Source organism: Empidonax traillii, unplaced genomic scaffold (genome assembly GCF_003031625.1).
Source record: "Empidonax traillii isolate 1590-97213 ecotype Southwest subspecies unplaced genomic scaffold, ASM303162v1 scaffold6:size4315531, whole genome shotgun sequence".
Taxonomy (NCBI): Eukaryota; Metazoa; Chordata; class Aves; order Passeriformes; family Tyrannidae; genus Empidonax; species Empidonax traillii.
In genome coordinates, this window is record NW_020955199.1 from 2,846,929 (window position 1) to 2,872,965 (window position 26,037).

At 43.3% G+C, this 26,037-nt stretch overlaps 1 protein-coding gene across 2 annotated transcripts; it reads left to right on the forward strand.

The window, feature by feature from the left end:
* The first annotated feature begins 4,138 nt into the window (after nucleotides 1-4,138).
* On the forward strand, nucleotides 4,139-24,988 carry CKMT2 (creatine kinase, mitochondrial 2). 2 transcript variants are annotated; one of them, XM_027881024.1, is made up of 11 exons: nucleotides 4,139-4,220; nucleotides 8,787-8,860; nucleotides 10,665-10,822; nucleotides 11,525-11,723; nucleotides 12,737-12,832; nucleotides 14,251-14,472; nucleotides 16,922-17,007; nucleotides 18,902-19,025; nucleotides 21,005-21,139; nucleotides 21,487-21,661; nucleotides 21,733-21,770. In XM_027881024.1, exons 3-11 carry the CDS (start codon nucleotides 10,671-10,673, stop codon nucleotides 21,753-21,755), a joined length of 1,212 nt encoding a protein of 403 aa, XP_027736825.1. In that variant the 5' UTR covers nucleotides 4,139-4,220; nucleotides 8,787-8,860; nucleotides 10,665-10,670; the 3' UTR covers nucleotides 21,756-21,770. The 2 variants fall into 2 exon arrangements, with proteins under 2 accessions (XP_027736825.1, XP_027736818.1); XM_027881017.1 differs by lacking the exons at nucleotides 4,139-4,220; nucleotides 21,733-21,770 and adding an exon at nucleotides 24,754-24,988 and having other exon boundaries at nucleotides 21,487-21,612.
* Nucleotides 24,989-26,037: the final 1,049 nt, after the last annotated feature.

The window sequence follows — 26,037 nt, forward strand, 5'->3', positions numbered from 1 at the left end:
AAATCAGGGAAAACTCTGGGTTTGTACTGGGAAAGAATGGTTTGAATTACTGTATTTTATTATTTTTTTCCACTCATGATGCATTGCAGCTGCTGTGGGCATTACTGGTAATAACTGACACTGGGTTTGCACTTCTGTCTAATTATCCCTTGCCTTCTCTTGGCTGGTGTCCTGCCCTGGATTTAAAGAAGTAATAAAGCCATATTTTGTATTCAAGAAATGACAGAAAACAGAGTAGGTTTGTGAGTGTGTCCTGTCTCTCCTCTTGTGATAAGGAAACAAGTCACATGGAGATAAATGACTGGCAAATTGAAGAAAAATAGTTAACAGAGTTTGAGACTGAAAAAAACAGATCTCCAGCTTGTGTTATATACTTTAATCACTGTTCTGTGTTGAAATCACTAATTTCATTAAGACAGAAAGATTCCTGTTTCATTTTTTTCTAGAATTAACATATTTTTAGCAGGCAAACAGCTATGGCCCATCAGATCTGTGTAAGAAGGAGATAAAACAAGATACTAAGATCAGTATCGATTCAGTATTCTGTGACCTTGCAGTCACATTTTCTCAATTTTGCTTGTATTTGTTGGTGTTTCACACAAAACCTGAAATTAACTGAAAGCACCTTACCCTTGAAGTTGTCAGATATTGTCAGTGCAATAAAAAAATTAAAAGACTTCCCAAGAAACTGTTAAAAAGTACTGCAGTATTTTTAATTTCAAACTGTTTTCCCAAATATGTTTTCTGAACCATTTTATTTTGCTTATGCCAAAGAGTTGGCTGATTTTACATCTTTACTCTAAGGTCATCATTGTTCTGGTTCCCTGTCTGCTGCAGACAGACCTGTACATGTAGGTTGGTAAATGCAGTAGTGGCAGAAGTAGTTTCAAATTTGTTTTCCTAGAGTTAGAAACTCCACTGTGTAACTCCCTTCAAGTCAGGCACCACCCTGCTTCCCTAATGCTCATGGTCTGCAAATGGCCAGATGGGTCAGAAACATTGACCTAGTTATTACTGTTTAATTACTATTGTGCTCTCCCCCACTACATTTCCTGGAAGCTCTGCATTTACACAAATTGGTGACAATATGCATAAATCATGTCTACATTCTTGATATATGTATTTCATGTGGACCAAAAGGAGTAACTTGTCCGGCCAGAAAAGACACAAAGTCTTATCAAGACTTTATATACTGCATGAAATCCAAATATTTTTATTCCCTTTTATTTGCTGTAAAAATTTCATCTCCAATGGGAAAACCGTCTGGAAAAGAGCACCTTTTTCCTCCTCTAACCATTCCTGCTAGAATTTCCTGGACAAAGAAACACTGGATCAGCAGGATGGAAATGTATCTATAGTTTAAGACACCTGACAAAAGTGTTTGTCAGATGTGGTTCTCCAGTCATTACTGTTTTGAACTCCCTGACAATCACCATCTCAGAACTGATTCATTTGTCTTGGCAACACATCTGGTAAGAAAAAAAAAAAAAAAAAAGTGACTGCTTTTTCAATTTTGGACATTCCTGCTTGTCCAAAGGGTCAGCTCCATTTCTAGGAAAACCTTTTCTCCTCCATTTGGCCAGAAAACACACTGCTAATTATGGAGAATGTTTCCTACACTGTGTGGTGGATGTCCTTTGAAGAGTGAGTTCAGTAATTTAAAATAACTGGGGTTATTTTTAAAACTTGGATCTTGTTGAGCTCTTTATTTAGTAGACATGTAATAGCACCTTAACGTGCCTTTCTGTGGAGTAATACTAAGTGTAGGACAATTGTTCTGTGCCTCCTTGTCCACTTGATCATGATCAATAGGTTCCCATGCTTAGCACAAAGTACCTGATTTAACTCCAACTTCTGTGGGATGGAGGGCTTGGGTGCCACCTCAAAATGGAATGTTTTTCCAGTTTTGAGATCTCAGTGACTGCATGTGCTCTGTGTAAGAGGATAGTGATATTGAATATCCCCAGCCATGAGGACACCCCTGTAAGAGGTCTGGTAAGCAAATTTATTGCCAAGACAGTGTGCTTCACTGCATTGTTCTGAATGTAAGAATTAAAGACCCATCCAACCTGAAAACCTGGGATTGCCGTTGCTTTGGGGGAGCAATCCAACTACTGCTTTATAAGGACGCCAGTGGCTCTTTGCAGCTGAACTGTAACAGAGCTCTGACTCCAACAGCAGGATAGAGAGTGATCAGTGTCCTTGCAGGCTCCTCAGAACAAACATAGCGCCCTCTAATTCCAAATTCAATACACAGACTTTGTAAGAAAAACTACGCTTATTTCTGTCCTCACTTCTTCTATTACTAATAAATTATGTCCCACATGTGGAAACTTGACTTCAAATAAATTTTCTTTGAAATTATTGTGTTAATCGGAAAGGCCTTCCCTTAAAACATAATTACCTTTGTCTGGTCCATAGAGGTAACTCTGTTCAGCAGCTCCCATGACAAACTCCAACGGGACACAAATTAGTGTTGAATTCCAGCTGAACTCCCTGTGCAGGGACTGGTGTCATTAATATTAATTGCACTTGAATTAACACTCAGCTACTGCTGCCTCCCTGGCATAAGCAATGAAACCATGGCAGCATTTTAATTGTTAGGTAAGTATGTTAGATAGACATGAAAATGGGGCATTATTCATGGAGGGTTCTTAGCATCCCAGCTGTTTTGTACCGGAGTTCCTCACCAAATAGACCACAGAACAGTAGTAAAGCTGAACTTTTTTTTAAGTATTAATGATATATTCTCCAGAAAACATTAGGGAACTGGCTAACAGTATTCTCCAGGTGTTTGTGGTGTTACTTCACAGTCGGGGGTTTGTTTGCATCCGCTGATCTTCCAGGCTCTGAGCTGGCAAAATTCTTAAACCTCTTTCTAAGCCAGCGAGGCACTTCCTGGCATCCCCTACTTTGAGAGGAATGTCCTTGTCTGTTCAAAGGCTTTACGAAGAAGGCTGCCTTTAGTAAAAACTTTAAAATTAGGTATGTGCTGAACTGGTGTGCAGGGGCTGTTTGCTGACACAGAAAGCTGGTTTCTGTTTCCGTTGCCAGTTCCTGCACAGGGACAGATTTGTTGTGCTCGTATTTCCTTACTCGTGTTACCTCAGGGGATCCTCAGTGGATTTTTTTTCCTCTCTCAGTACCAAGAATATAGTGTTGATTTGATAAAAAGCATGTGTGGTAAAGAGGGGGTGTTTCCAGATGCATTGATCTGGACTGGTGGTTTCATTTCTAATTATGGTGGGAGTGCATGGCTCTCATTAGTTCAAACAAACCACAACATTTCGGGGCAGAGATGTCTGTGTTTTGTAGTTTCAAAAATCTGAGACGTAGGTTTAGGAAATTGCTATGTATAATTCAAAGAATACTAAATGTACAAAGGAAAAAGTATTTTAAAGTGTTGGATTTTTAAAAGCTGAACAGTGCTGGCCTCTTTGTTCCTTTGTCAGCCTCGGTACATGTTCAGCTTTGGTTGGAGCAGAGCTAGGTAAATTAAATTGATTATTCTTTCATGCCTTCCAAACCATTATGTGTTATTTCTTACAATAATTTACTGCTATGTATCTATAATTCTAAATGCAATAAGTAATAATATAATTGTAATTCTAAATGGGAAGCTTTAGATACCCTCCTTTTACACTTCATGGGCCTCTCTGCCTTAGAAAGAGTCGAGAATTCATGTTGTAAATTAAGAAATAAAGGGGGGAAAATAGCCAGAATCACCCACTGTGATCTCAGCTCCTTCAGTGTCTGGTTCCCTGCTCTGGCCTGTTTCCACATAGGATCCAAGCAGCTGGAATTTCCCTGCTCTGGATGTTTCTCTGGAGATGTTCAGGCAGGCAGGACTTGACCTTTCTCTTTCAGCTGTTCCTAAGTGGGACCGTGGGGGTGGAGCAGCATCTCCTGCCGTTTCCCACCTGCCCGACCATTTGCTGACATGAACACTTTCCACTCGAGAAGCATTTGAAGGGTGATGTTGCTGTCACCCCACTGCTGTTACATCCTCCTTGCGTCCTCAAGGGCACCCCTGTTTCAGCAAATGTCACTCACGTAACCCAGCAAACCAGGATTGGCCCCTGCAGCAATTATTTTTGTTTCCCACAACTCCTCTTCCCCGTCTCGTATTACCTGGGCTCCTCTCAGGGCACCAACTCGCTGTTCCCTTTATACTCTGGGCTCGCTGCAGGCAGCAGGACGTCCCTATCTCCAGCTTCAAGGTCAGTTTAACTACGTATGTATCAGTTCTGTAGCCTCAAAATGTAGCATTTCAAGTATGAGGGTTATTAAAAATGGATTCAAAGTGCCACAGGATGTGGTGTTAATTTGGCTATAATTTATTATAATTTATTGACTTGTATAACTACTTGATGCAGGGAAGTATTTGTCAGCCCCCACTGTGCAGCTGCTTCAAATTACAGAGTCACAGGATTGTTAAGGCTGAAAAATATCTCTAAGATCATCAAGTCTGTCTGTTAATGTTGACCCTTAAGTAACAGTTTTAGTAAGGGAAAAATAGGATATGTAATAAATTCAGAGAAAGCATCTCCAATTACATGAGATTTTTGTGATTTTGATTGTAGCTCTCTGCACTGCGAAGATGAGAGGTTTATACTGCAAAATAGCATCAGTTGGGCTCAGAAGGGTGAGCAGTGCCTGCACCTTGGCTAGGCTTTGGCAGGAGAATTTGGGCTGCTGGGTCTCACGAGTTGGCATCTGACCAGCCAGCTCTTCTGCTGACAGAAATCAAAGATCATGTTGTTACCAAGGGGTCGTTGTCTGACCTGTGAAGAGTTGCAGCTTTTACCATGTCTTCTCTATTCATATGAATCTATTCACAGATACACAGCTTGGAATTTTTTTTTTCTGAATTAATATGTTTTTATAACCATTCACCGACCTCTGGCATTGCAAGGAGAAAGAAATTGAGATGTAGTTGATTTTTTTTTGGTACGGGTATTCCATGCTGTGATTAAGGCACACTCAGAATCATGTCTGCACTTGGAGCATTGTTTCTGCACTTTTGGAGGCTGTATCTCAAATCCAGATGAGTCAGAAAGGTTTCAGTTAAACTACAAAAAAACCTCACCAATACTGCATTATGAGATGTGGTGTTTTAATTTGCATCTTATTCTCTGAACCTGTAAGGTGACACAGCAAGACAAGAGAAATGTAAACTGATTTCTGGGCATCTAAAAATGGTCTGTCACGCGTGTAGTGACTCATGACATTTATTGCAGATGTTTCTAATGTGCCAGAACCTTTCATGGATGGGCGGAGAAAACTTTCCAATGGCACCTGTAGGGTTTAGCTGGAGCTAAGGATGGCTTACAGGAATTACTTCTCAAATATAAAAGGCCAGCCTCCTTCTCCCTCCAGCAAGTGGAAGTCCAGGTCCCTGCAGTGATAACTTTGGCTAAACAGCTTAGTGGTTTAAGACATGTGTTTACATCATCTGTGGCGCTGAGCCTGTGTGAACTTTAGCTATGATTCTGCCATTCCTTCAAAATGTCACTCAGGATCACATGGTGTGGCAATTAATACCACTCATGACATGGCTCAAACATTTAATCTAGTTCTATTTCTAGAAATGTCAGTGTAACCCTCTGTACCTTCCTCCTTTCTGGGTTAGAAGCACATGTAATGCCAAGTGTGAAATTTGGGGTAACCAATACCTGTGCTCAAATACATCCAGAGAAAAACACAGCTTCCTCTTTAAAAGAAGTTCAAGAAGAATTAATGGCAAAAGCTTTCTTTTTTTTTTTTTTTTTTTCCTTAAATATTAAAAGTAGTTGCAAAGTTCACGAGTTCATGGAGTTTGAGCCGGAGTTGCTCCTCCACCTTAGGGGTACCTTCAGTCCTTTGGGCTGTTCCTCAGCCATGACCAGATTTGCAGTAGTGACTTCTTTTAAACCTTGCTGATGGCTTCTGTCTCCACTTTTAGTGCAAGGTGGCTGATGCACAAGTTAAACTACAGTCTTAAACCGAAAACACACTCCTGGCAGGCTATCAGTGTCCTGGAGGCTGGTTACAGGTCACTGAGCACGTCTTGGGTCTTGCTGCAGGGCAGGGAGATAAAGGCTGTGACCTCCGTGACCTTTTGGACACATTTTGCTGATTCACTGGCCATAACTAACCACGGCATATGCGAATATTTCCTTGAAAAGCCAGTGCTGACTTGACTCTCAATATGTTGACCCTTTGTTGTGCTGATGAGGTGAGAACGAGGAATGCGTACTGAGAAAACCTTGGTTTTGCAGGCACTGAATGCCACAGTAGCTGTAGAATGCTGCAGTAGCTGTTTCTTTGAGTCAGTGTCTTATACAGAATTAACCAAAACTGTGCCCTGCAGGAGGAAACACAGCAGCTGTTTATGGGACAATTGCTATGTATTTGTCCTCTCCTGTACAACAGTATTTTTGCTTTCTCCAAGTGATATCACAAGTACAAATGACCTTGGAAGTGGAAGTTTAAAGGACTTTCTGCCAGTGACAAAATCTAGTCCCACAGGTACTGAGCTGTGTTCCATGTCCTGGTCTTGGGCCAGAGGCATCTCCAACCCTGGGGGTGCACAAAAGGCATCCAAATGAGTAATTATGTGGCAAGTATTCAAAGCATGAACAGACTGAGACAACAAGGGGAAAACGTGCAAAGCAAGTTGTCCAAACACTTTAATGAATAAAAATAAAGATGTTATGCTCAAATACCTGGAGCCTTCAAAATGCCTTGTAGTATACTTGAATAATAAGAAAAAAAACACAAAACCATCCATAAATTTAGCTGTAGAAAATATGCCTGATGCTGAATATGAGCCAAGATATACATATCTGCCCCTCCACCAGTGAAAGGGTGCCCAGTTGTGCCACCTGCAAAAGAGAGAGACACAGACAGTGCAGGTGCTGGGTGACAGCTCAGCCCTGACCTGCAGTTTAGTTTAGAAACAGTTTAGAAACAGCTCAGTTTAGATCACATCTCTGAATGTGCCAAAGCCCCTATGTCATTAAATTATTAGTAACTCTTAATGGGCCTATCCATTACATTTTGGAAAAATGGTCTTATTACTAAAAATTATTGTATATTGCTATATATTATATCATTTAACATATTATATATTATCTGAGTGACACATGATTGAGGTCTTGTGCTATGAATCCTAGGAATCTTGTTAAAATCTATAAAAAAATTAAAGCTTATACCTTAAAAAAGGTGGTGTATCCAATCCCATAGAAATTAGACCTCATTTGGACAAACTGAAAACTAAAAATCAGTGCAGGTTTAGTTCATAGAACTAAAAATGACCTGTGGTCCCCAGGGCTGGTGTGGCCTCCAAATGTTGGAGCTGTTTAATGGAGAGATGCTCTGCTGCTCCCACGCTGGGTCCTGGTATGCTACTGGTTTGAAAGGACAGTTCTTGTTTTGTGAGGATGTTGAGGATAAAACACAATGGAAAGAGATCAGGGCAGAGCCAAAGCACGATTAGTAAATATGAAACTTGATTAAGAAAGCCTGACATGGAGACATGAAATATTAAGTAGCTGCACGTGGTACAAAAATGTGTAGAAATTTCTGCAGCAAACTATTAAAAGCAATAACAAAGGCCAGAGAGTCAATCTGAACAGACACTTAGGACAGAAATAAGAATTTTATTTATTTTTTTCTGGGATTGATTAATCCTCCGAACTCCTATATCTCCTCCAGACCATGCTCTCTCTAGATTGTTTTGAACACAAAACAGATGCTTTCCAAAGGCAGGTGTTCTCCTTCCAGTGCACCTGGTCAGCTGAGGAAAGCACTAGATTCCTTTCCAAAGATTAAAACTTATACCCCCAAAAATTTTTCTGATCTTTAGACAATATTCTTTCCCCTTTCCAGTGCTGCCATGGTGCAGCACTACAGACACTCTTGAGAAAATGAGTTTTCTATCATGAGCACACAGGAAGACACTTAGCAAAAGAAAAATGTGCACTTTTATTTCTTAGGCTGTGCAGTGGTTAAATTTCCCTGTTGAAAGTGAAATCCTTGCAATGGAGGCCTAAAGATGGTCTGTGGTGAAACCTGAATTACAGCAGGGTATTTCTGGTAAAGTGCTCCTAGAAAAAACATACTCCTTTAATTAGAGGTACTGATGATGCAAACCTATTGTAAGGGCAGGTTGACAATTTCTGTGGGGGAAAAAACAGCTGAATCTGTTAATGATTTGAGGTTAGATTTGAAAAAGGGCTTTGATGAGGTTTTTTCTTTACTTTAAAGCCATCCCATTCAGACTTTTTTAAAATGAAACTTTTAAAATGCTTGTTCTGAAGCAATGCACTACTTAGAAATCATGGTATTTTGTGAAGAGAAAAAAAAATGAAAAAAAAAACCAATGGTTTCCTGTCAAGTAAAGTTTCATATTAATTTTATACCTCAATTATGCAGAACCTGTTTGCTGAACTTGACTACCTTGTGCAAGGCTCAACAATTTGTGCTGCAAGACTACGTACATTTATATTCAGGACTAGAGCCCACCCTTGTGGCAAGAGGTGTTTATTGAATTAGGAGTCACATCACTTTGGTAAAAAGGATTACAGTCACCTTTCCCTGGTATTCGAGATGATGCTTTTCTTCTCATAAGGAATTCTAACTTTCCTAGGTCCTTTGCATGTGACAGTCATAAATGATGGCAATGCCATGCTCCAGTCAGAAGGTTCTACCTTCATTTGCAGGAAGGGACATTTAGTTAGGCACTACATTTTTTTAAAAAAGAGGGGGGAAAAGCCTGTCTTACTCTGATGTATTTCTTTTAGGTAGACAACCTGCACGGTCTGTGGTGTCTCCAGTGTTGGAGGCTTCTAAGAGCTGCCAGAGAACTGTCTGTCAGGTAAAGTAGAACCTGTCCCAGGGTAAGGGAAAGCTTTTGTGTGATCCAGCAATGCCAGACTGTCCTGGGGACAAGGCATACAGCCACAGTGGAAGACAACTTTACCAACAAGAAAAATACTTGTGATAAGGGACATTATTAAAATGGACAATAAAGCTGAGCGGGTTTGCTTTAGGGATCAAAGCCCAGGAATGCACACCCAGTCAAAGACAGGCATAAACCAGAGTGAGGAGGGGGTTCTCTTATTCATTCAGCAGCAGCAATGTCCCTTAAAGTGACACAGGATTCAGATGCTCCAAAAAGACCCAAACTGGTGGAAATGCTGATGAGTGCCTTGGGTCGTTAAAGTCATAATATCATCATTTGCAATGGGATTTTTATATGGCTTCTAGTTTTCAGGACAGGAATATGACTGGCAGCCAATTCCTTGCTGTAAAGATGCATCAGTGAAACAGAGCTGTAAATAAACAGGGCTGCTGTGAAAATACACGTGATGTTTCTCAGACACTTGGGTGTAACAACAATAGTTCTGTGCAGATTAGTCATAAGGAAAAATTTCCAGAGTGTAGAACAGGGATGCTGTACTATGAAAAGGTACAAGAACCATCTGCTAAACACACAGAAAAGAAATAATGAGAAAATCTCCATCAGAACCTCCTTATTTGACCTTTAATTACAGTCAAACGTTCTCCCACTACATTTTGGGAGGGAGAAATCCTGTTGCAGTCATGAAAGCCTGTCCTGCTTACCTAAATGAATTAATAGATTTAGGGAAATTCTTTCAGTGAAAAAAATACTGAAATTTCTGTCAATCACTCATCACCTTTCTCTGGAAGTAAAGTTAGATTACTGTATATTGAGTTTCAAAGGCATGAAGGAGACAGAACGAAAAAATTAAAATATAACATTGCTTCAAAACAATAGAGGACATGAAACAAATTACTCAAACTTAGAACAGATCCATGTTTCTCATCTTACATATGTTACTGATGTAGAAAGGAGGTATTGCTTTGCAATAGAAAAATCTTCAAGAGGAGAAGACTTTTTTACCAAATGAGAAGATAAAGATGCAACAAAAAGATAAGGATGCATTTGTCTTTAGACAGGAGTGGCAAAGATGAAGAAGTAAAGGGTTTGGGTATAACTAACCCCATGAAAATTAGAACACAGAAATTAGAATGTTTGTTTTACTAGAAATAAAACCAAATGCTTTGAAGTGTTTATTATTGCCTCCAAAAGAATGTTGAAGAGATTGCATGAAGAATCACATTTTAAAACACTTTTGGAAAAACAACTGAAACAGCATATCCTGGGGGAAGGGTCGTGTTTACTTTTAAATCTTCCATGCCCGTTTTCCCAAGATGATTTACCAGAGTCCAGTTTTAAGATCAAGCTTCTGTCAATTACACAAATTGTAATTGTAAATTTAGATTTGTAGAATCATAGAATTTGTGTCCTTTATTTAGAATGGAGTTACATCTTCCTAAGGAACTCCCAATCACTAGCAAGAGTAGTTAAATTCTGATTCTTGGAGGAAAAAAATGTGCACAGAACATGCTACTTTCTTTGCTAGAACTCTCTCTTCTTAAAGACCTCCTGTACTCCACACATAATCCCAGTAGAATTAAATAGGGAAAATACACCTGTGAATATCACCAATTTTTATGAACACTCTGGATAAGTGCAAACCAATAATTAAACCAAATTTCTCCTTTTGCAGGGTTGTGGTGTGAGGTGAGGGTTCAGTTGTTGCTGGCACTGTGCAGGGCCTGGTGGGCTGACCTGGGGCTGCCTTCTCTTGCAGAGAGGAATGGCTGGCACCTTCTGCCGTCTGCTGGCCGGCCGTGCCTCCACCGCGCTGTTCGCGGCTGCAGGCACAGGGGTGCTGACCACGGGCTACCTCCTAAACCAGCAGAATGTGAAGGCTGCCGTGCAGGAGAAGAGGAAGCTCTTTCCTCCGAGGTGAGGACGGGGAGACTGGCAGGGAGCTACGCACAGTGCCCTGGCCATGGGTGTAGGAGAAACACCTTGCCCTTGAGAGGAAGGGGATGCCTGTGGAAGTGGCATAGTCCTCATGTGGTCTGTCCAGGGGCTGAAATACAGGGCACTCTGTCCGGGCACCCTGTCCTAATATCTCCAATATCAGATAGCACCAGCAATGGCCTTCAAGACCAGCCTAACATCTTTATTTTCCCTGGCTTAGTACACCATGCAGCTTTGTGCAAATACAATGCCATTAAACCAAACCCTGGTATTGCAGAAGAAAAGCTGCCTGGCAACAGGTCAGACAGGCCCACTGGTGCTGATGAGAGCAACTAGGCTCCAAACTACAGAGCACTTCAGCTAAACTGAATTCCCTTCCTGCTTGAACTAATCATTGCTGGAGCTCTTTTATTCCTGAATAATGGTGTTTTAGCAGAGCTTCAGTGGAGCTTAGTACACTTTCAGAGCTCATTGGGATTCATTTTCCTGATGGCAGAAGGCAGTTTGTGGGGCAGTTCCAGCAACCAGAATCTTCCTTCCTTCCTGAAATTCAATGCAACATACAAACAAAGAATAACTATAGTTTTTATGTACTCTGAGTGTCGTGTTCCCTGTAATAAAGCAGCCAGGGTCACTGTTCAGAGTGAACAGGTTAATGTCTCCAATCTCTTTCACCCCCAGCGCGGACTATCCCGATCTGCGCAAGCACAACAACTGCATGGCCGAGTGCCTCACCCCCGGCATCTACTCCCGCCTTCGGGACAAGATGACCCCCAACGGGTACACCCTGGACCAGTGCATCCAAACCGGGGTGGACAACCCTGGCCACCCTTTCATTAAGACGGTGGGAATGGTGGCAGGGGATGAGGAGTCCTACGAGGTAAGAGGTTTCCACAACACTGTTGTGTTTGGGTCAGTTTTCATGGCGTCCTTCCCCATTAGATGAAGACAGATTTCCAGTAGATACGTGTTCCTAAGACAAATTGTATCCCAGAGGGTACATAAGGGGCAGGGCATGTGCATAAAGATGGTGTTTTCCCTACTTTTCCACATTAGAAAAAGCGTGAACATAAGGTATTGCTGCAGGTGTCTTCTCTGCTGCAACTGATGCTAACAAATATACCTACTTGGCACCTGCTACCTGCCTCCAGCAGCTGCCCTCCTTCCTACAGTTAAAGTTAGTTTATGGCAGAGCTATCCAACTCTAGGACACACAAAATGAATGTCATGTGGAAATCACATTGTGGAACAAAATACAGAGGCACAAGCAAACCAGAAACATCTTCTGGGAAGTGCTAGACATCGTATCATTAAGCCACAGCTTTTGGACCATGAGGAAAAATGAAGACCAACAGCATTAGGGTGGACAGTTTATTTAACTCTGCAATGACAAGAGGGAAAAAACGCTTATTTTTACTGACTTTTGTGGTCTGCTTCCTTCAGTCTACTGTGATGGTACCTGTTATTACATAGCCTCTTAACAGTATCCCGAGCCCTGGGCAGATGAGAGTGGACTGGGATACCTGCCATTCTGGACTATCCCCTCCTGGGGTTTGGTTTACCTGTCCAGATGTGCCACTGCCACTGCTCCTCATCTGAAGGTGAAGTGGTGGTTGGTGCTGGCACACCTGAGACAAGCGACTCTGACCGGAACTGGTATCCCGTGGCAGATAAAACACAGGGTATTCCTGCATGACCAAAAGCCAAGAGGCAAGTGGCTGGGGAGTTCTGGATGTGTGTTCTGGCTGGTAATACACCCCAAAACCCAATAAGGTTTTCATCACATCCAGTCCCTGTCTGTGGAAACTACAGGCAGGGACTGCTCTGTCTGGAGGTGGTACATCAAAGCATTTCTGTGGTGCAGACTCTTTCTAGATTCTCTTGACTCCATAGGTGTTTGCTGAGATTTTTGACCCTGTCATTAAATCAAGACATAATGGCTACGATCCACGGACAATGAAGCATCACACTGACCTGGATGCATCCAAGGTAGGGTTGAAATAAAACAGTGAGACAACAAAGGACATGAGCTGCTTATTACAGTGGTGATATTGTATGCAACAGTACCTTTCTTACCGCTGATCCAGCCCTGAAGACAGCAGCTTTAAGAAAAGTGGGATGCCACTCAGCCCTGTCGGCTGCATCCCTTGTCCATAGCAGGGACTCAGTCCCAGTGGAAATAAGCATTTGGGCACTGTGGGGCTGCTCATGAGCTTACAGATCACAGAATCATCATGAAATGGTTTGGGTTGGAAGGGACCCTACAGCTCATCCCATTCTACCCCCTGCCATGGGCAGGGACATCTTCCACTATCCCAGTTTGCTCCAAGCGCCATCCAACCTGGCCTTGGATACTTCCAGGGAGCCACAGCTTCTCTATATTCCTCACAGGATACCTGTCCTTGCTTCTACCCTCTGCAGGCTTCCTTTTTGTGTCTGAGCTAGACTAGGAGCTCTTTTTGCTCATCCACAGAGGCCTCCTGGTGTTTTTTCCTGACTTCCTCTTTACTGGAATGCATCACTTCTGAGGTTGGAGGAGTCAATCCTTGCACATTACCTAGCTTCATCCCAGGGATTTATCCCATGGTGCTCTAACAAGCGTATCCCTGTAGAAGCCAAAATCTGGTCTCCTGAAGTTCAGGGTAGTGAGCTTGGACTTCAGCTGATCATTGTTGTAAAGGGTGACACCCCCTCCCCAGCTCCCTTGCCTTCCTTCCCAAGGAACCTGTATCCTTTCGTTCCAACAGTCCAGTCACAGGAGCCACCCCGCCACATCCCCTTGATGCCACTAAGGTCACAGCCCTGCAGGCATTGGCACACCTCTGAGTCCTCCTGTTTACTCCCTATGCCACAGTGTGTTTGCACAGAGATATTTAAGCTGGGCCCCTGATGAAGTTGACATACTGGCTGACTTGGATGCAATTTGTTGGGCTGGAAATCCTTGGATAACCATCTGTGTAAGGGTTGAAATGAAAGGAGTTTAATCCAGTATGCCCACATACATGTAGTCAAACCTGAACTGCTTCTTAATATTTCCTTCACAGTTCAACTACAACCTCATTTTGGGCTTCCCTCTTCCAGAGGATCTTCCCCACCTGGTTTCCTGCCTTTGCCCATATCCTTATGTCCAAAAGCTACCCAGATTCCCCCATATTTTGGGAGCACAAAGGATGAGCTGGTTAATCCAGCATGTTCATCCAGCCAAAGAACCACTTTGCTCCATAAAACAGCTCCTGGTGCCTGAAACTCTTGAAGAGCTCCTGGTGCCCTGAGTGTTTGTGATCTGGATGAGAAGCTGCCACTTTTGGGCAGGAAGATGCCCCTCATTTTACGAGACGGGGTTTGGATTGCTTTAACAGCAGACTACAAGATGTGTGTGTGTGAACTAACAGAGCATCCTCCCCCAGATCACCCACGGGCAGTTCGACGAGCGCTACGTGCTCTCCTCACGGGTGCGGACTGGGCGCAGCATCCGCGGGCTCAGCCTCCCTCCCGCTTGCACCCGGGCCGAGCGCAGGGAGGTGGAGAACGTCGTGGTCACCGCGCTCTCTGGGCTCCGGGGGGACCTCTCGGGCAAGTATTACAGCCTGACCACCATGACCGAGCGGGAGCAGCAGCAGCTTATCGACGTAAGTACAGTCCCAGTGGCAACACCACCTTCACTCCATCTTCATTATCCTCCGGGGTACTCGCTGTCCTGCATGATCAGGGAGGGTAATCACAACGTTACTCCCATAGTTAATGGCCTGCTAATATCTTCAGTGGGATACCAACTCATTCAGGGTCTGTATTTTTGTGAAGCATGTTGCTGTGTAGATCTGAAACGTGGGCTTGTACCCCAGAGAGCAAGATCTGTATCAAACCAAACGCAGTTGGCTGCTGCCACCTCTCTGGACAAATTAGTTGAATTCAGAACCTTTCCTGGCCATTTCCTTGAGCAAAGATTGCTATTTTCTGTATTAATAACCGTTCTAACTAAAGGTACTACACTGCAATAGGCAATACATGACATCTGTATTTTAGATTGTCCTGGTGGGGGGCTTTGGCTGAGATTTCTTTATGCCAAAACTACACTAATTTCCCAAAATGTGGCTGTAATTTCATCAAGCTAAACTACACTAATTCTTATTTCCCTAAAACGACTGTAGCCTACTGCACCCAGATGACCTTTTCCCAGTCCTGTCACTGTGTTTAAGAATTTGAAGGATCAGGCCCATAACAAGAGTTTTCATTGTCACACAGATTGAAACACAAGGATTTTCACCATGGATTTTGTCACAGCATATGACATGTCAAACAAAGCTTGAAAGTGCTTTTTAAATATCCAACGGAATGGCTGTACCTTCTTAGCTATTTTCATGGTACATTAATCCATAACATCAACCAAAAGGGAGCTGATGAAGTAACATAACTATTTATAACCTCAAAATAGGTGTCACAGTCTGGATTAAACAGCAGTTAAGAATTTAGGTAAGGTCAATAACTTTTTTTATTGAATGTCCTTGTTAATATGTCTATTGACAAGATGTTGATGAGCTATTGCAGGTTTTATTTCCTTGCCTTTCTCAGCAGGACAGGCTGAGAAAGGAGAGGTTGAAATAGGAGCGTGCAGAATGTAATTCCTTCATGGTTTAAGGCTAAATGCTGTGGGAAGTGGAATAGGCTTCACAGATTCAGCATTTTACCTTGCTTTGTTTGGCTTTATGCTCATAAAAATTTTTAGAAATCAGAGCATTGAGTGGATAAGCTCAGATTCGTCCTTTAACTCACACCATTCCTTAGCCCCTCCAGTACTTTAGGACCTTGAACCCTTGTGGGATCACACTTTGTACCACGCTTTCATAAACACTCTTTGATCTCAGTGAGGTCAGTTTGATCTCAGTGATATCAAATCAGTGCTACATGACTGGCTGTCAGCCCAGAAGGCTGAGTATTTTGCAGATCTGACCATATGCACATAAGGGAAACTAATAGCTCTTTTCTTGCAAAAAGGGGAATTTTTCTTTCAAGAAAAAGCCTCAAGTGGAGCCAGCTGAGAAGAAAATTTTGTGTCCCTGTGATGAGCAAAGAGATCTCTATACCTTTTCTTTCTGCATGGTTCGAGTTCTGGCTGCACCATGTCCATCACAGGGTATTCAAAGGTGAAACCTAAAATTCTCCATTAAGATAAAAAAGATGTAAAGCGCATATCAATGTTTCTACCAAGTCATATGTATTCTGGATAGCTTGCCTCATTATTCTTAGTTAAACGTGAGATTTAAAAAAACAAAACAAAACAAAACAAAACCAACACCCCAAGCAAAAAAACCCGCACACAACACTTGATATGGCAGCATTCAAATAATTAAGAACTAGTAATTTTTCAGGATACACATGAAAATCAAATAGTTATTTGGTTTGGGGAAAAAAAACCCTACAAATATCCAACTATTACTTTAAAAAAATATAAACAATTTGGAATGTGGCAAGTTCGTGGCACAGCGAGTGCTAATTTATTAAATGAGAAATAGCATCTCTGTTAAGGAACAGAATGAGTTTCTGATTCCAAAAGGTCAAGATTAGCACTGGTTTAATTCCTACCTTGATTTCATGCTCAGAATAAATATCTTTATGCCAGAGAAGCATCTTTTCAGAACTAGCACTTTTTGTGAGGGTTTTTTTCAGTCTTTAAGAACTCGTTGCCTTCTCTTACCCTGAGATATGTGTGTGCAGAGAACCCCTCCAGATCTGGCATACAGGTCCCTCCAGAGTACCCTTAGGTGTGCCCATGTCATGTTAGGTCCCACCTTCCACCCCTCCCTATATTTGAAAAGCACTTCTGTTAAAACATGGTCACTTTACCCATGTCAGTGAGAATCTGCAAGACTCAAGAAAATCACCTGGGTAAAGTGCTTTCACTGGGTAAAGCTGCTGGCAAAGGAACCAGGTTCACAAGCTGTACTCTGGTTTGCTTGTGCTTCAACTGCCTTCACATAAAATGTATTGGACAGTGTTGCACTGCTGCCTTGAATAAACCTAAATTTTGTTTTATTTTCTCTCCCTCTCTCTCTCTCCCTTTGGCCCCGTTTTGGCACCCAGGATCATTTTCTCTTTGACAAGCCAGTGTCCCCCTTGCTAACATGTGCTGGGATGGCACGTGACTGGCCAGATGCCAGAGGAATCTGGTATGTTGTGTGATGTGCAGGAGCTCGTTTGTGCTTTAAAGATCATGTTACAAACCTCCTTGCTTGTCCTAACCTTGCTGCCCCTCTGTCCCCATACTCCCTGTGTGTCCAGTTGGCTTTTTTAAAAAGTTTTAATTCCCAGGGCTGAAAGTAACTCTTTTTTTTTTTTCCAAATAATCTGGGCAAAAAGAAGACAGGGAAGTTGAATTTCCTGGTTTGTTCTAGGTTTGTTTCTACTGTCACAACACACTTGATGCATGTTATGTCCAAATGCCATATTTTCTGTGGAGATAAAGGGATAACACCTCCCAGATGAGTGCACACACCCACTAGCAGAGCATGGAGGAGGTGCATCCATCCTGCTGTACTTCTAGGCATTACCAGAGGCTTTAATGCTGAAAAATGGGGCAGAAAGGATTCTGAGGAATCACCTAGCTGTGAAACCTGGTCACCCATGAAACCCAGTGACCTGCTGGAAAACTGTAAGGATTATTTTATATCAACAAGCTTCCTACTAGATTCAACAAGACGCAGGTTCCCTGGTCCCCATCTAAATGTGAGGAAAGGAATAAGATAAAGCTTGAGGCACATCATTCATTGTCTCTACAAACAGGAGGACCAGCAATTTAATTTCTATTCAGGGATCTCTTGAATAAAACAGACCTGGGTTTGGCTTCTTTTACATGTGAAATATCATGCAGACTGGGAAAAAAAATTACTGTGATTGGAATGTATTTCTGTAAATAATGTTTTGAAAAACTGCCTTCTTTTGCAAGAAATTGTTGTCAAAGGTTCTGGAAATTATTTTGCTTCTAATGATTGTGATCCTGTCCTTGTTGTGGTGGGCTGCAGGACTATTCCCACCAACATCACCAGCAGCAATGGCACAGTGCAACTGCATGTTTCTTAAAGCAATGGGGCAACTTGATTAATTGAAAGGGAAAGGGAGCCAGGCCAATCTCAGAATTTTTGTAAAACCTTCCCCTGAGCATTTTTATGTGACTGAGGATGAGGTGACTGTACCTCGAGTGACCCAGTGTCAGGGCACAGGATGTTTATACCTCCTCAGTGTTGCACTGGCAAACTCCAAGTGCAAAAAGGAAAAGGAGACACCGTAAAAGACCAGCTGAAAGTCAGGCTCTCAGTGATCTTGAACTTTCATGTTTCTCAAGCCTGGTGGTATTTCACTGTTGGCACAAATGAGTCTGATCCCATCAATCACCCTCTTCCTGCTGTAGAAAGGCTGTAGTAGGAGAAAAGGAAAGTGGAGGAGAAGCCAGGAAAAGTGACCTCGGGTGTGACACAGCACTTAACAAAGCTGGCTGTGACTGCCCAGGGCAAGAGAGGGTTTTCAAGTGTTTCTGCCTTTATCGACAAACCAGCCCTATCTGGGAGCAGCATTTGCAATCCCTGGACATGGCACTTGATTGATGCAGCCATCTAGTGCACTGGGATTTGATTTAAGGGAGAAAACAATTCAGTAAGGACATATTGCTTGGCCCCCAGCAGCATGTAGGTCTTTGGGTTTTTCCAAGAACAATAAACCCCAACCCTGGTGGCAGAGGATGCAGGGCTTGGCTTCTCCCTTGGCTGCACCCCTCAGCTGTGCTCATACTAGACGACAACACATTTTCCCTCACTCAGCACTGCAGCAGCATGATGTGATCAGGAAACTGCTTCAGCTGTGCCCAAGAGACCTGTGTATTGCCACTGGCATGAGAGATCTGACAGTGAAATCAGCTCAAATCCCTCACCACACAGAACAAGGTTATTTCTCCACACTTAACATCTCTGTTGCACTGAAAGACTACGATAAAACCAAGACTACTCAGAGCTATTTTTCAGGGCTTGTCTTTTTAAAGACACTCTTTTTTCCCCCTCCTCTTTCAACCAGGCATAACAATGAGAAAACATTTCTCGTCTGGATTAATGAAGAGGACCATACCAGGGTGATCTCTATGGAGAAGGGTGGCAACATGAAGCGGGTGTTTGAGAGGTTCTGCCGCGGTTTAAAAGAGGTAGTATCTCAGTGAGTTTATCATTCCTGTTTGTTTATTGCTGTCAGCACTGCTCCCTGTGCTTCACCCTGAGCTGGTATCTCAGGGAGTGGCAAAATGGAGTAACATCAGTCCACACAGCAGTTAAAGGAGGAAATACAGGCAAATTGGTAACTGAGTTGTAGGGGAAAACAAATAAATATTCCCCTTTTTGCCATTTTGGGCCTGTGAACTGTGGAAGTTCATAAGTCAAGCATTTTACTTCGATTGCTTGATTTGCCTGAATGAAAAGTTTATTTGGCTCAGCCTCCTGGTTCTCATTCCTGATCCTGGGAGATGGGTGGAAGCTGCTGAGGTTGCGCACAGGACTCAAGGCTTGGGACCGACGACCGCTTTTGGGGAGATATGGGGGTTTATGATTGAAATACTAAGAATTGATAGCCAGGAATCCTGGATTTTATTCTGGTCTAGCTATTCACAGTGATAAAAAAGGTTTCATGGGATGGTGGTTTAAAACAGTTTTGGCCAGACAGTCCAGGTATGACTCAAGTTGCCTCTGGGCCCAGTGAAGTCCTGTGTACTGCTCTGGCACAGAAAAAGTCGATTTAACAAAGGACTTCACTGTGTCCCATGGGCAATATCACGGAACCCTTGAATGGTTTGGGTTAGAAGGGACATTAACGACCCACTAGTTCCAAGCCCCTGCCATGGACTAATACAGCTGTGCACCCCTTTTTTATCACTTCATAGCTCTCAGTCAAAAAAAGCAAGGTCAAGTAGGGACAGCAGGGCCTACAGAGTCTTTATTGTGGAAGCAGAGGGAGCTCAGAGCATCCATGGGGAAGTCTGAGTATGGAGCGGGGTTTGGGGCACAGAAAAACAAAGTCACCTGACAGGTGCTCCTATGCCATCAGGGAGGTGACTGAGCCCTGGCTAGTTCCCAGAGCACACCTTTGGGGCTGAGCAGTGCACAGGGGGTGGCCCAGGTGACACAGTTCACAGAGGTTGCTCCCAGCTCTGACTATAATTGAGCTCAGACCATGTCAGCATGGACCTGGCCAGGCAAAGAGGTTCAGGCAGCTTTGGGAACCATCACCAGCACAGGTGTCTGGGGCAGGAAATCAGGCCTAGTTTCTCACCATCTGTTCTGTTGTGCTCACACAGTATAAAAATGATTTTAGAGGGCCATTTAGTCTGTATCCTTCTGCAGAACAGAAGTATTCAGCTATATTTGCAGAAGTCTTGTAAGCATGAGCTGGTTTATGCATCCAGTTCTCCTCAGGAGGAGAAGAGAACTGAACTGAAATTGTATTTGGATTGTACAAGTAAACCTGGGGAAAGCAGATGGGTGAACAAAGTACTAGCCTACTCAAAGGTCAATAGACCCTTGTGATTTTCCTGCAGATAATTATTTCACTCTACTGTCTAATCTGGTCAGAGACTTACTAATGAAAAGCATTATGTACAAGCTGTGTTGCCTCCTCATAAAGAAAGTGTGGCTGTTAATACTGGTCATTTAGAGGCCAAGTGTCCTTCCCCAGGAGTCAGGGCATCACCTTGAAAATTACACAAAACTCAGATTCAGCTCCTTGTTTGCTTCATAGTGTTTGAGTCTTTTGGGATTGTGTGTTGCAAACTAGCTCCAAAATTACCAAGTTAGAAACAAATGGCAAAGGCCACAATCTCAGACATGGCTTCATGAGCTAAGGCTTTACAAAAACACCAGGACAGGGAGCTTTATGATGAAGTGGCAAAGAGTCTGCAAGGTAGTGGTCGTGAGAAAACGACAGAGAAATCCTTCTGGTACCTGGTGAGTGCAAACATTTGTGTCACACCTAAACCAGACTGGACCCAGGTGTGACTTCCTGCCACTCCACTGGTGTTAGTGAAGATCATCAACACAAACACATGGCAAGAAGAATCTCAGCTACCAACAGACATATTAAAATAAGATATTTGCATGTTGTCCTTTTTGCTTCCTTTCTGTCTTGCCACCATAGGTGGAGAGATTAATTAAGGAACGAGGCTGGGAATTTATGTGGAATGAGCGTCTTGGGTATGTCCTGACCTGTCCTTCCAACCTGGGCACTGGTCTGAGAGCTGGAGTCCATGTGAAGCTGCCCAGGCTGAGCAAGGTATGTGAGTCCTTTAAAAAGCCAGTGACATAATTCAGCTCTCCTGATTTATAAAGGAACAGATGAAAAATGACAGCTCAAGGCATCTGCAGGTTAGCAGGATGGGTGTAATGCACGTCTAATTGAGCACGCTTTAATTCTGCAAATTATTGTCTTTGTTATGGAAATTAATGTACCCAGCAGGAAGCAGCCAGGACTGGCAGTAATCCAAGGACGAGAAAACCCTCCACCTCCACTGCTGCCTGTCCCTCTGGCAATGCTGTTAATCCATGGATCACAGCATGGCAAGGACACAGCATGACACACACACTGACAGGCAGTAAGCTCAAACCTGTTTCTTGTGACAGGACCCCAGGTTTCCCAAAATCCTGGAGAACTTGCGCCTGCAGAAGCGTGGCACTGGTGGAGTAGACACGGCAGCCGTGGCTGATGTGTATGACATCTCCAACCTGGACCGCCTTGGCCGCTCAGAGGTAACCTGTCCTCATTTTGTGGGGTTTTTTCCTGTTTTTTCCCCTTGCCTTTTATCTCAGATCTGTGTTGACACAAGTCAGTTTCCCTGCGGTTGAGTTCACTCTGCTGACCTCAGTGGATCCACGTCAGTTTTTACTCCTGATGAACCTGGTCCAGTGGAAAAACTTACTGAAAGAAAAAAATATTAATGCACATGAAGGGCTTGATAAACACCCCTGTTATGGCAATGAAAGAAACCAACCCTGCTCAAGTTGCACAAATGTGATTTGCACCAACCCTGCTCAAGTTGCACAAATGTGATTTGCACCATGCACTGAGGACCTCTGTGTGAGTATGCAGGTGCTGGAAAGGAGAAAGGATGGAGTCCTAACCCACCCAGGGAATCAGGCACTAAAGCAAGGCTTGGATTAGGGTGTTGTGTTCCTTTCATTATTGAGTCATGCACTTCCTCCACAGTTATACAGCAGGACGAGGCTTTCATGCCACAGTTACTGAGGAGTTGTGCCTTCTTCACATGTCCTGTGTGGCTCCAAGCAGAGGACAGAGGAGAGCTAGGTTTAAATGACAGCTAAGTTTAAATCAAGCCAAAGAGTTAATCATCAGCCATGAGCTCTCCCTGCTGGGCTGCAGGGTGATGAGATGGGTTTGTCTCAGACATTTGCTTTGAAGCCATTTCAGTCAGAAGGAGCATTTGTTGTGCCAGAGCATGGAAATGACCCTGCAGCCTGGTACTGCTGCTGCCCTCCTAGGAGGCTCGTGTCCCACACCTCATTCCAGATTCATGTTCAAGTGTTCTATAAAGCAGAACAGCTCCCAAGACCAAAGCTAATGAGGAAAGGGCAGAAAGAGCCATGTCAAAGAGCTGCAGCATCTTCCCATCAGCTCTGAGCCAAACCCTCCCTGAGAGGCTATGGCAGCTAGTATGCAGTTTGGTCTTGCTGTTGCAGCCCAACACCCAGCCTGATTCTGGGTAGGTTTTCATAACAGAAATATAACCCAGGGATAAAGCACGTGGTCACAACTAAACTCAGCTCAGTCCACAGCCAGCCAGGTGGTTTCCCTTCTCACTCACCACTGGGACAGAGCCAAGGCAGGTATCCTGTGCTTTCTTATTCAGAGGTGCCCTTGAACGCCTCCACAATCATAGAGAGAGGTTTGGAAATTTTAAATTTTGAAGTTTGAATGTATGCATCTATGTTCCTTTGGATCTAGAACAAAACAAAATGACAGTGAATGAAATAAATAAGAGTGAAATACAATTAAGCTGTATTATTTGCACAAACAGTCTGTGACAAAGACATCTATTGATACCTGAAACAGCATCACTTGTGCTTTATATTAAAATAACATCAGTAACACAAAAGGATTACACAGCCTGATTGAGCCCTACTGACTGACAGCCTAAGCCTACAAATTCTTGCTTATATGAAGATTTCCACTAAAGTCATTGATGCCTCCTACAGCAAGGATCCAAAGGATTAAGACAACACATAAGATACAATCCCTACCTCGAAGAATATGAAATCTAAATAAGACAAGACATACTCAAAGGGATAGAAATGTTTTATTATAAGATATAATTTTTTTAGTACATAATAAAATAAATTCCATTACATGGTAAATGCTTTTGCAGAACTGGATTGTGTTCCCAAAGCTGCAAGATAAAATTGTCTGTATTTTTGCTATGTTTCAGTTACCGGTCCATGAAAACTTAATAGGAAATTTGTTTTCTCCTGGAGGTTGCAAATTCAGACCTCTGATTTCCCCAAACAGCTGGTCTGTAAAAGGCAATAAAATAAAGTGTTAAGTCACTGAAATGCTTTATAGGAAACACAAATCCCTTGAAAATCAGCAACTGTCACAATAAAGAGAAAATGGGATTTAGTCTTTGCACTTGGTTTTAACAAGCCAGTCATTAAAGGTTGCTAATGAACCATTTCATGAAGATTAAGACATATCAGTGCTATAGCTTGCTGGCTTACAATGCCACAGGGCTTGTGGTCCTCACATGTCACAGCCTGTGCAGAAAGTCTGCTGGGGACAAGGTTCCTGGTATTCTTCAGCAGTTCTGGAACAGGTTACAAAGGCACCACTCTCCCTACCCCTCCTCTGCCCCCTGCACATAGAGTTACAAATTTTGGTGCTGCTCCTGGCCTGGAGCTGATCCCATCCCTGCCAGTGTAAGGAGCTAAAAATGAGTGCTGGATGATGCAGAGCCAGCCTGCTCTCCTCCAGAGATGTGAGTGCTGAGCCTGGCAGAACAGGGAGGACATTCATCCCACCAGGGCTGGGGTCATCTCTAGGGGAAGGACAGGGGAAGGACATTTGTGGGAAGGGTATCTGTGAAGAAGGACATCCATTGGGAAGGACATCTGTGGGGAAAGAACTGTCCCTGAATCGATGAGCTTCCTCAGGCAGCCTAAAAAGCCATGGCAGTGCTGACATCCTCCCAGTCCCAGCCACATGAAGAACACCCACCCTCTGCCTCCAGCAGCTCTCAGGGCCAGTGGGAACCAGGGTAATAAGCCTCTGCCTTCCTCTCCTTGCACCAATATCCATGTTAATTCATTTCTATGTCTCTGTGCTCAATATTCCTGCAAGCATAGGGTGTTTTGGGCCTGGAGCTGGAGAGACCCAGCAAGGGACTTCAGTGCTTCAGCAAGACCTGCCTGGTGATGCTGAGTACACACAACATGGTTATGTTCTCATCCTCCTACATGGAGTGTGGGGAACAAGCTGTGCCAGGCATCCCTTCCCATCACATACCTGGGAAAGACCCTCACAGTCACCTTTGAAATGGATCTCTCAGCTTATGCCTAAACATTTTATGTAAGGGCTTTTGTCTGATTTGTTCCAATGGGAGAAGAGTTTGGCGGAAATAACTTTAGGGACCTAATTAAAAGTTTCTGTTTCTGGTGGTCCAAACTTGGGGCAAACAGGAGAAGGTAATTACTATGGCTTTGCATGACCCATTCTCCCTGTGCCAGAGGGTGTATGATCTCCATGCTGTGACCCTCCTCAGGGGTCACTTTACCTCACAGCTTTACTTGCTGTCATTGCAGTACAAGCCAACTTTCTATTCCTCTGTTAACAGATGAGCTCAAGCTTCTATTACTACTATTTTCTTCTTGTTTTTGTAGGTGGAGCTGGTCCAGATTGTCATCGACGGGGTAAATTACCTTGTTGACTGTGAGAAGAAACTGGAAAGAGGTCAAGACATCAGGGTGCCACCTCCGCTGCCTCAGTTTGTCAGGAAATGATGTTGCTGCTGATGGTGGCAACTGATGGTAGACTGGTGGCTGCCACTCTGATAGGAAGGCACCTCTGTATATGTCTGTATAAATATGTTGTGTAATAAAAACACTGCCTGATACCTGAGGTCTTCTCAATTTCTGGCTGTACTGGCAGAAACCGGTCTTTGTGCAGCTTTCCTGGGCTGCACCCATACAACCTTCTCCCTACACTCTCTTTGGGGCACCGCTTCCCTTTCTTTCTTGGTTGGTGATAAGAAAAGTACTACTCCAGTAGTACTAGTCTAGTTCTATGCTGCACTTGCACTTCTGGCCATATTTACAACAGCTCCTGTAAGCACCCTATTCATTACCGCCCCATGACCTTGGGCTGCAGCCCAAAAACCAGCAGGCAAATCAGATTGTTGATATCCTGCAACCCCCATAACCCTGCCCAGCATGGCCTGTTCCAGGTAACGGAGACCTAGCTCAGCTGTCACTCCTCAAAATGCCTGGGGATTTGCTAACACATCTCCATGCTCACCACAATTTCATGTGTGAAGCAGCTCTGTGGAAAGGGAAAACCAGCAGATGCTGACAGTCCCTTTGATTGCTTCTTTTTGCGTATTGAAACACACTCAGCATTTCACAGCCATTCAGAACAGCAGTTCACAGAAAGGTCTCTCAGTGAGTCATATCTGCAGAGTGGCTGGATAGCTGGGCCATGACTGGTTACAAACTTTGAAAATCACAATTGGGAGCTAATTGAGAGCTGGATGGTGAATCATGAGCTCTTGATAATCAGGAGCCTGGTGAGAGCTGTTGAGGGTAAAGCATACTGGAGCTTCCATGTGAGTGCTGATTCTTCCTCATCTATGCTGGGAACATTCTCTTACATTTTGCTACTGGCTTTCCAAGTGCTGATTAATAATTGTAATTCTGGGAGAAGCAAAGAGACTTCTGCTGATTTTACATAGAACATAAACAAGAAAACCTGGAAAGATTTCAGTGTTAGCTCTCCAAAACCCTAAGCTCAACGCAAAATCTGCCTGTGAGCCAAATGTGCTCAGTTTTCATCCTCTATTTGGTTTTCCCCTGCTGGCTTGCAAACTGCTGATGGGCAGCAGCAGGACATCCATTGGCAGCCACTTGCTACCAGAATTCCTGAGGAGTTGGTACTGGAGCTGATGATTC

What these genes read in the sequence shown, in the direction of transcription:
- CKMT2 (XM_027881017.1), top strand. Translation starts at nt 10,671, where the DNA reads ATGGCTGGCACCTTCTGCCGTCTGCTGGCCGGCCGTGCCTCCACCGCG. An exon ending in GGGATGAGGAGTCCTACGAG is followed by an intron (nt 11,724 to 12,736) that starts GTAAGAGGTTTC and finishes TTGACTCCATAG; the next exon opens with GTGTTTGCTGAGATTTTTGA. An exon ending in TCTGCCGCGGTTTAAAAGAG is followed by an intron (nt 19,026 to 21,004) that starts GTAGTATCTCAG and finishes TTGCCACCATAG; the next exon opens with GTGGAGAGATTAATTAAGGA.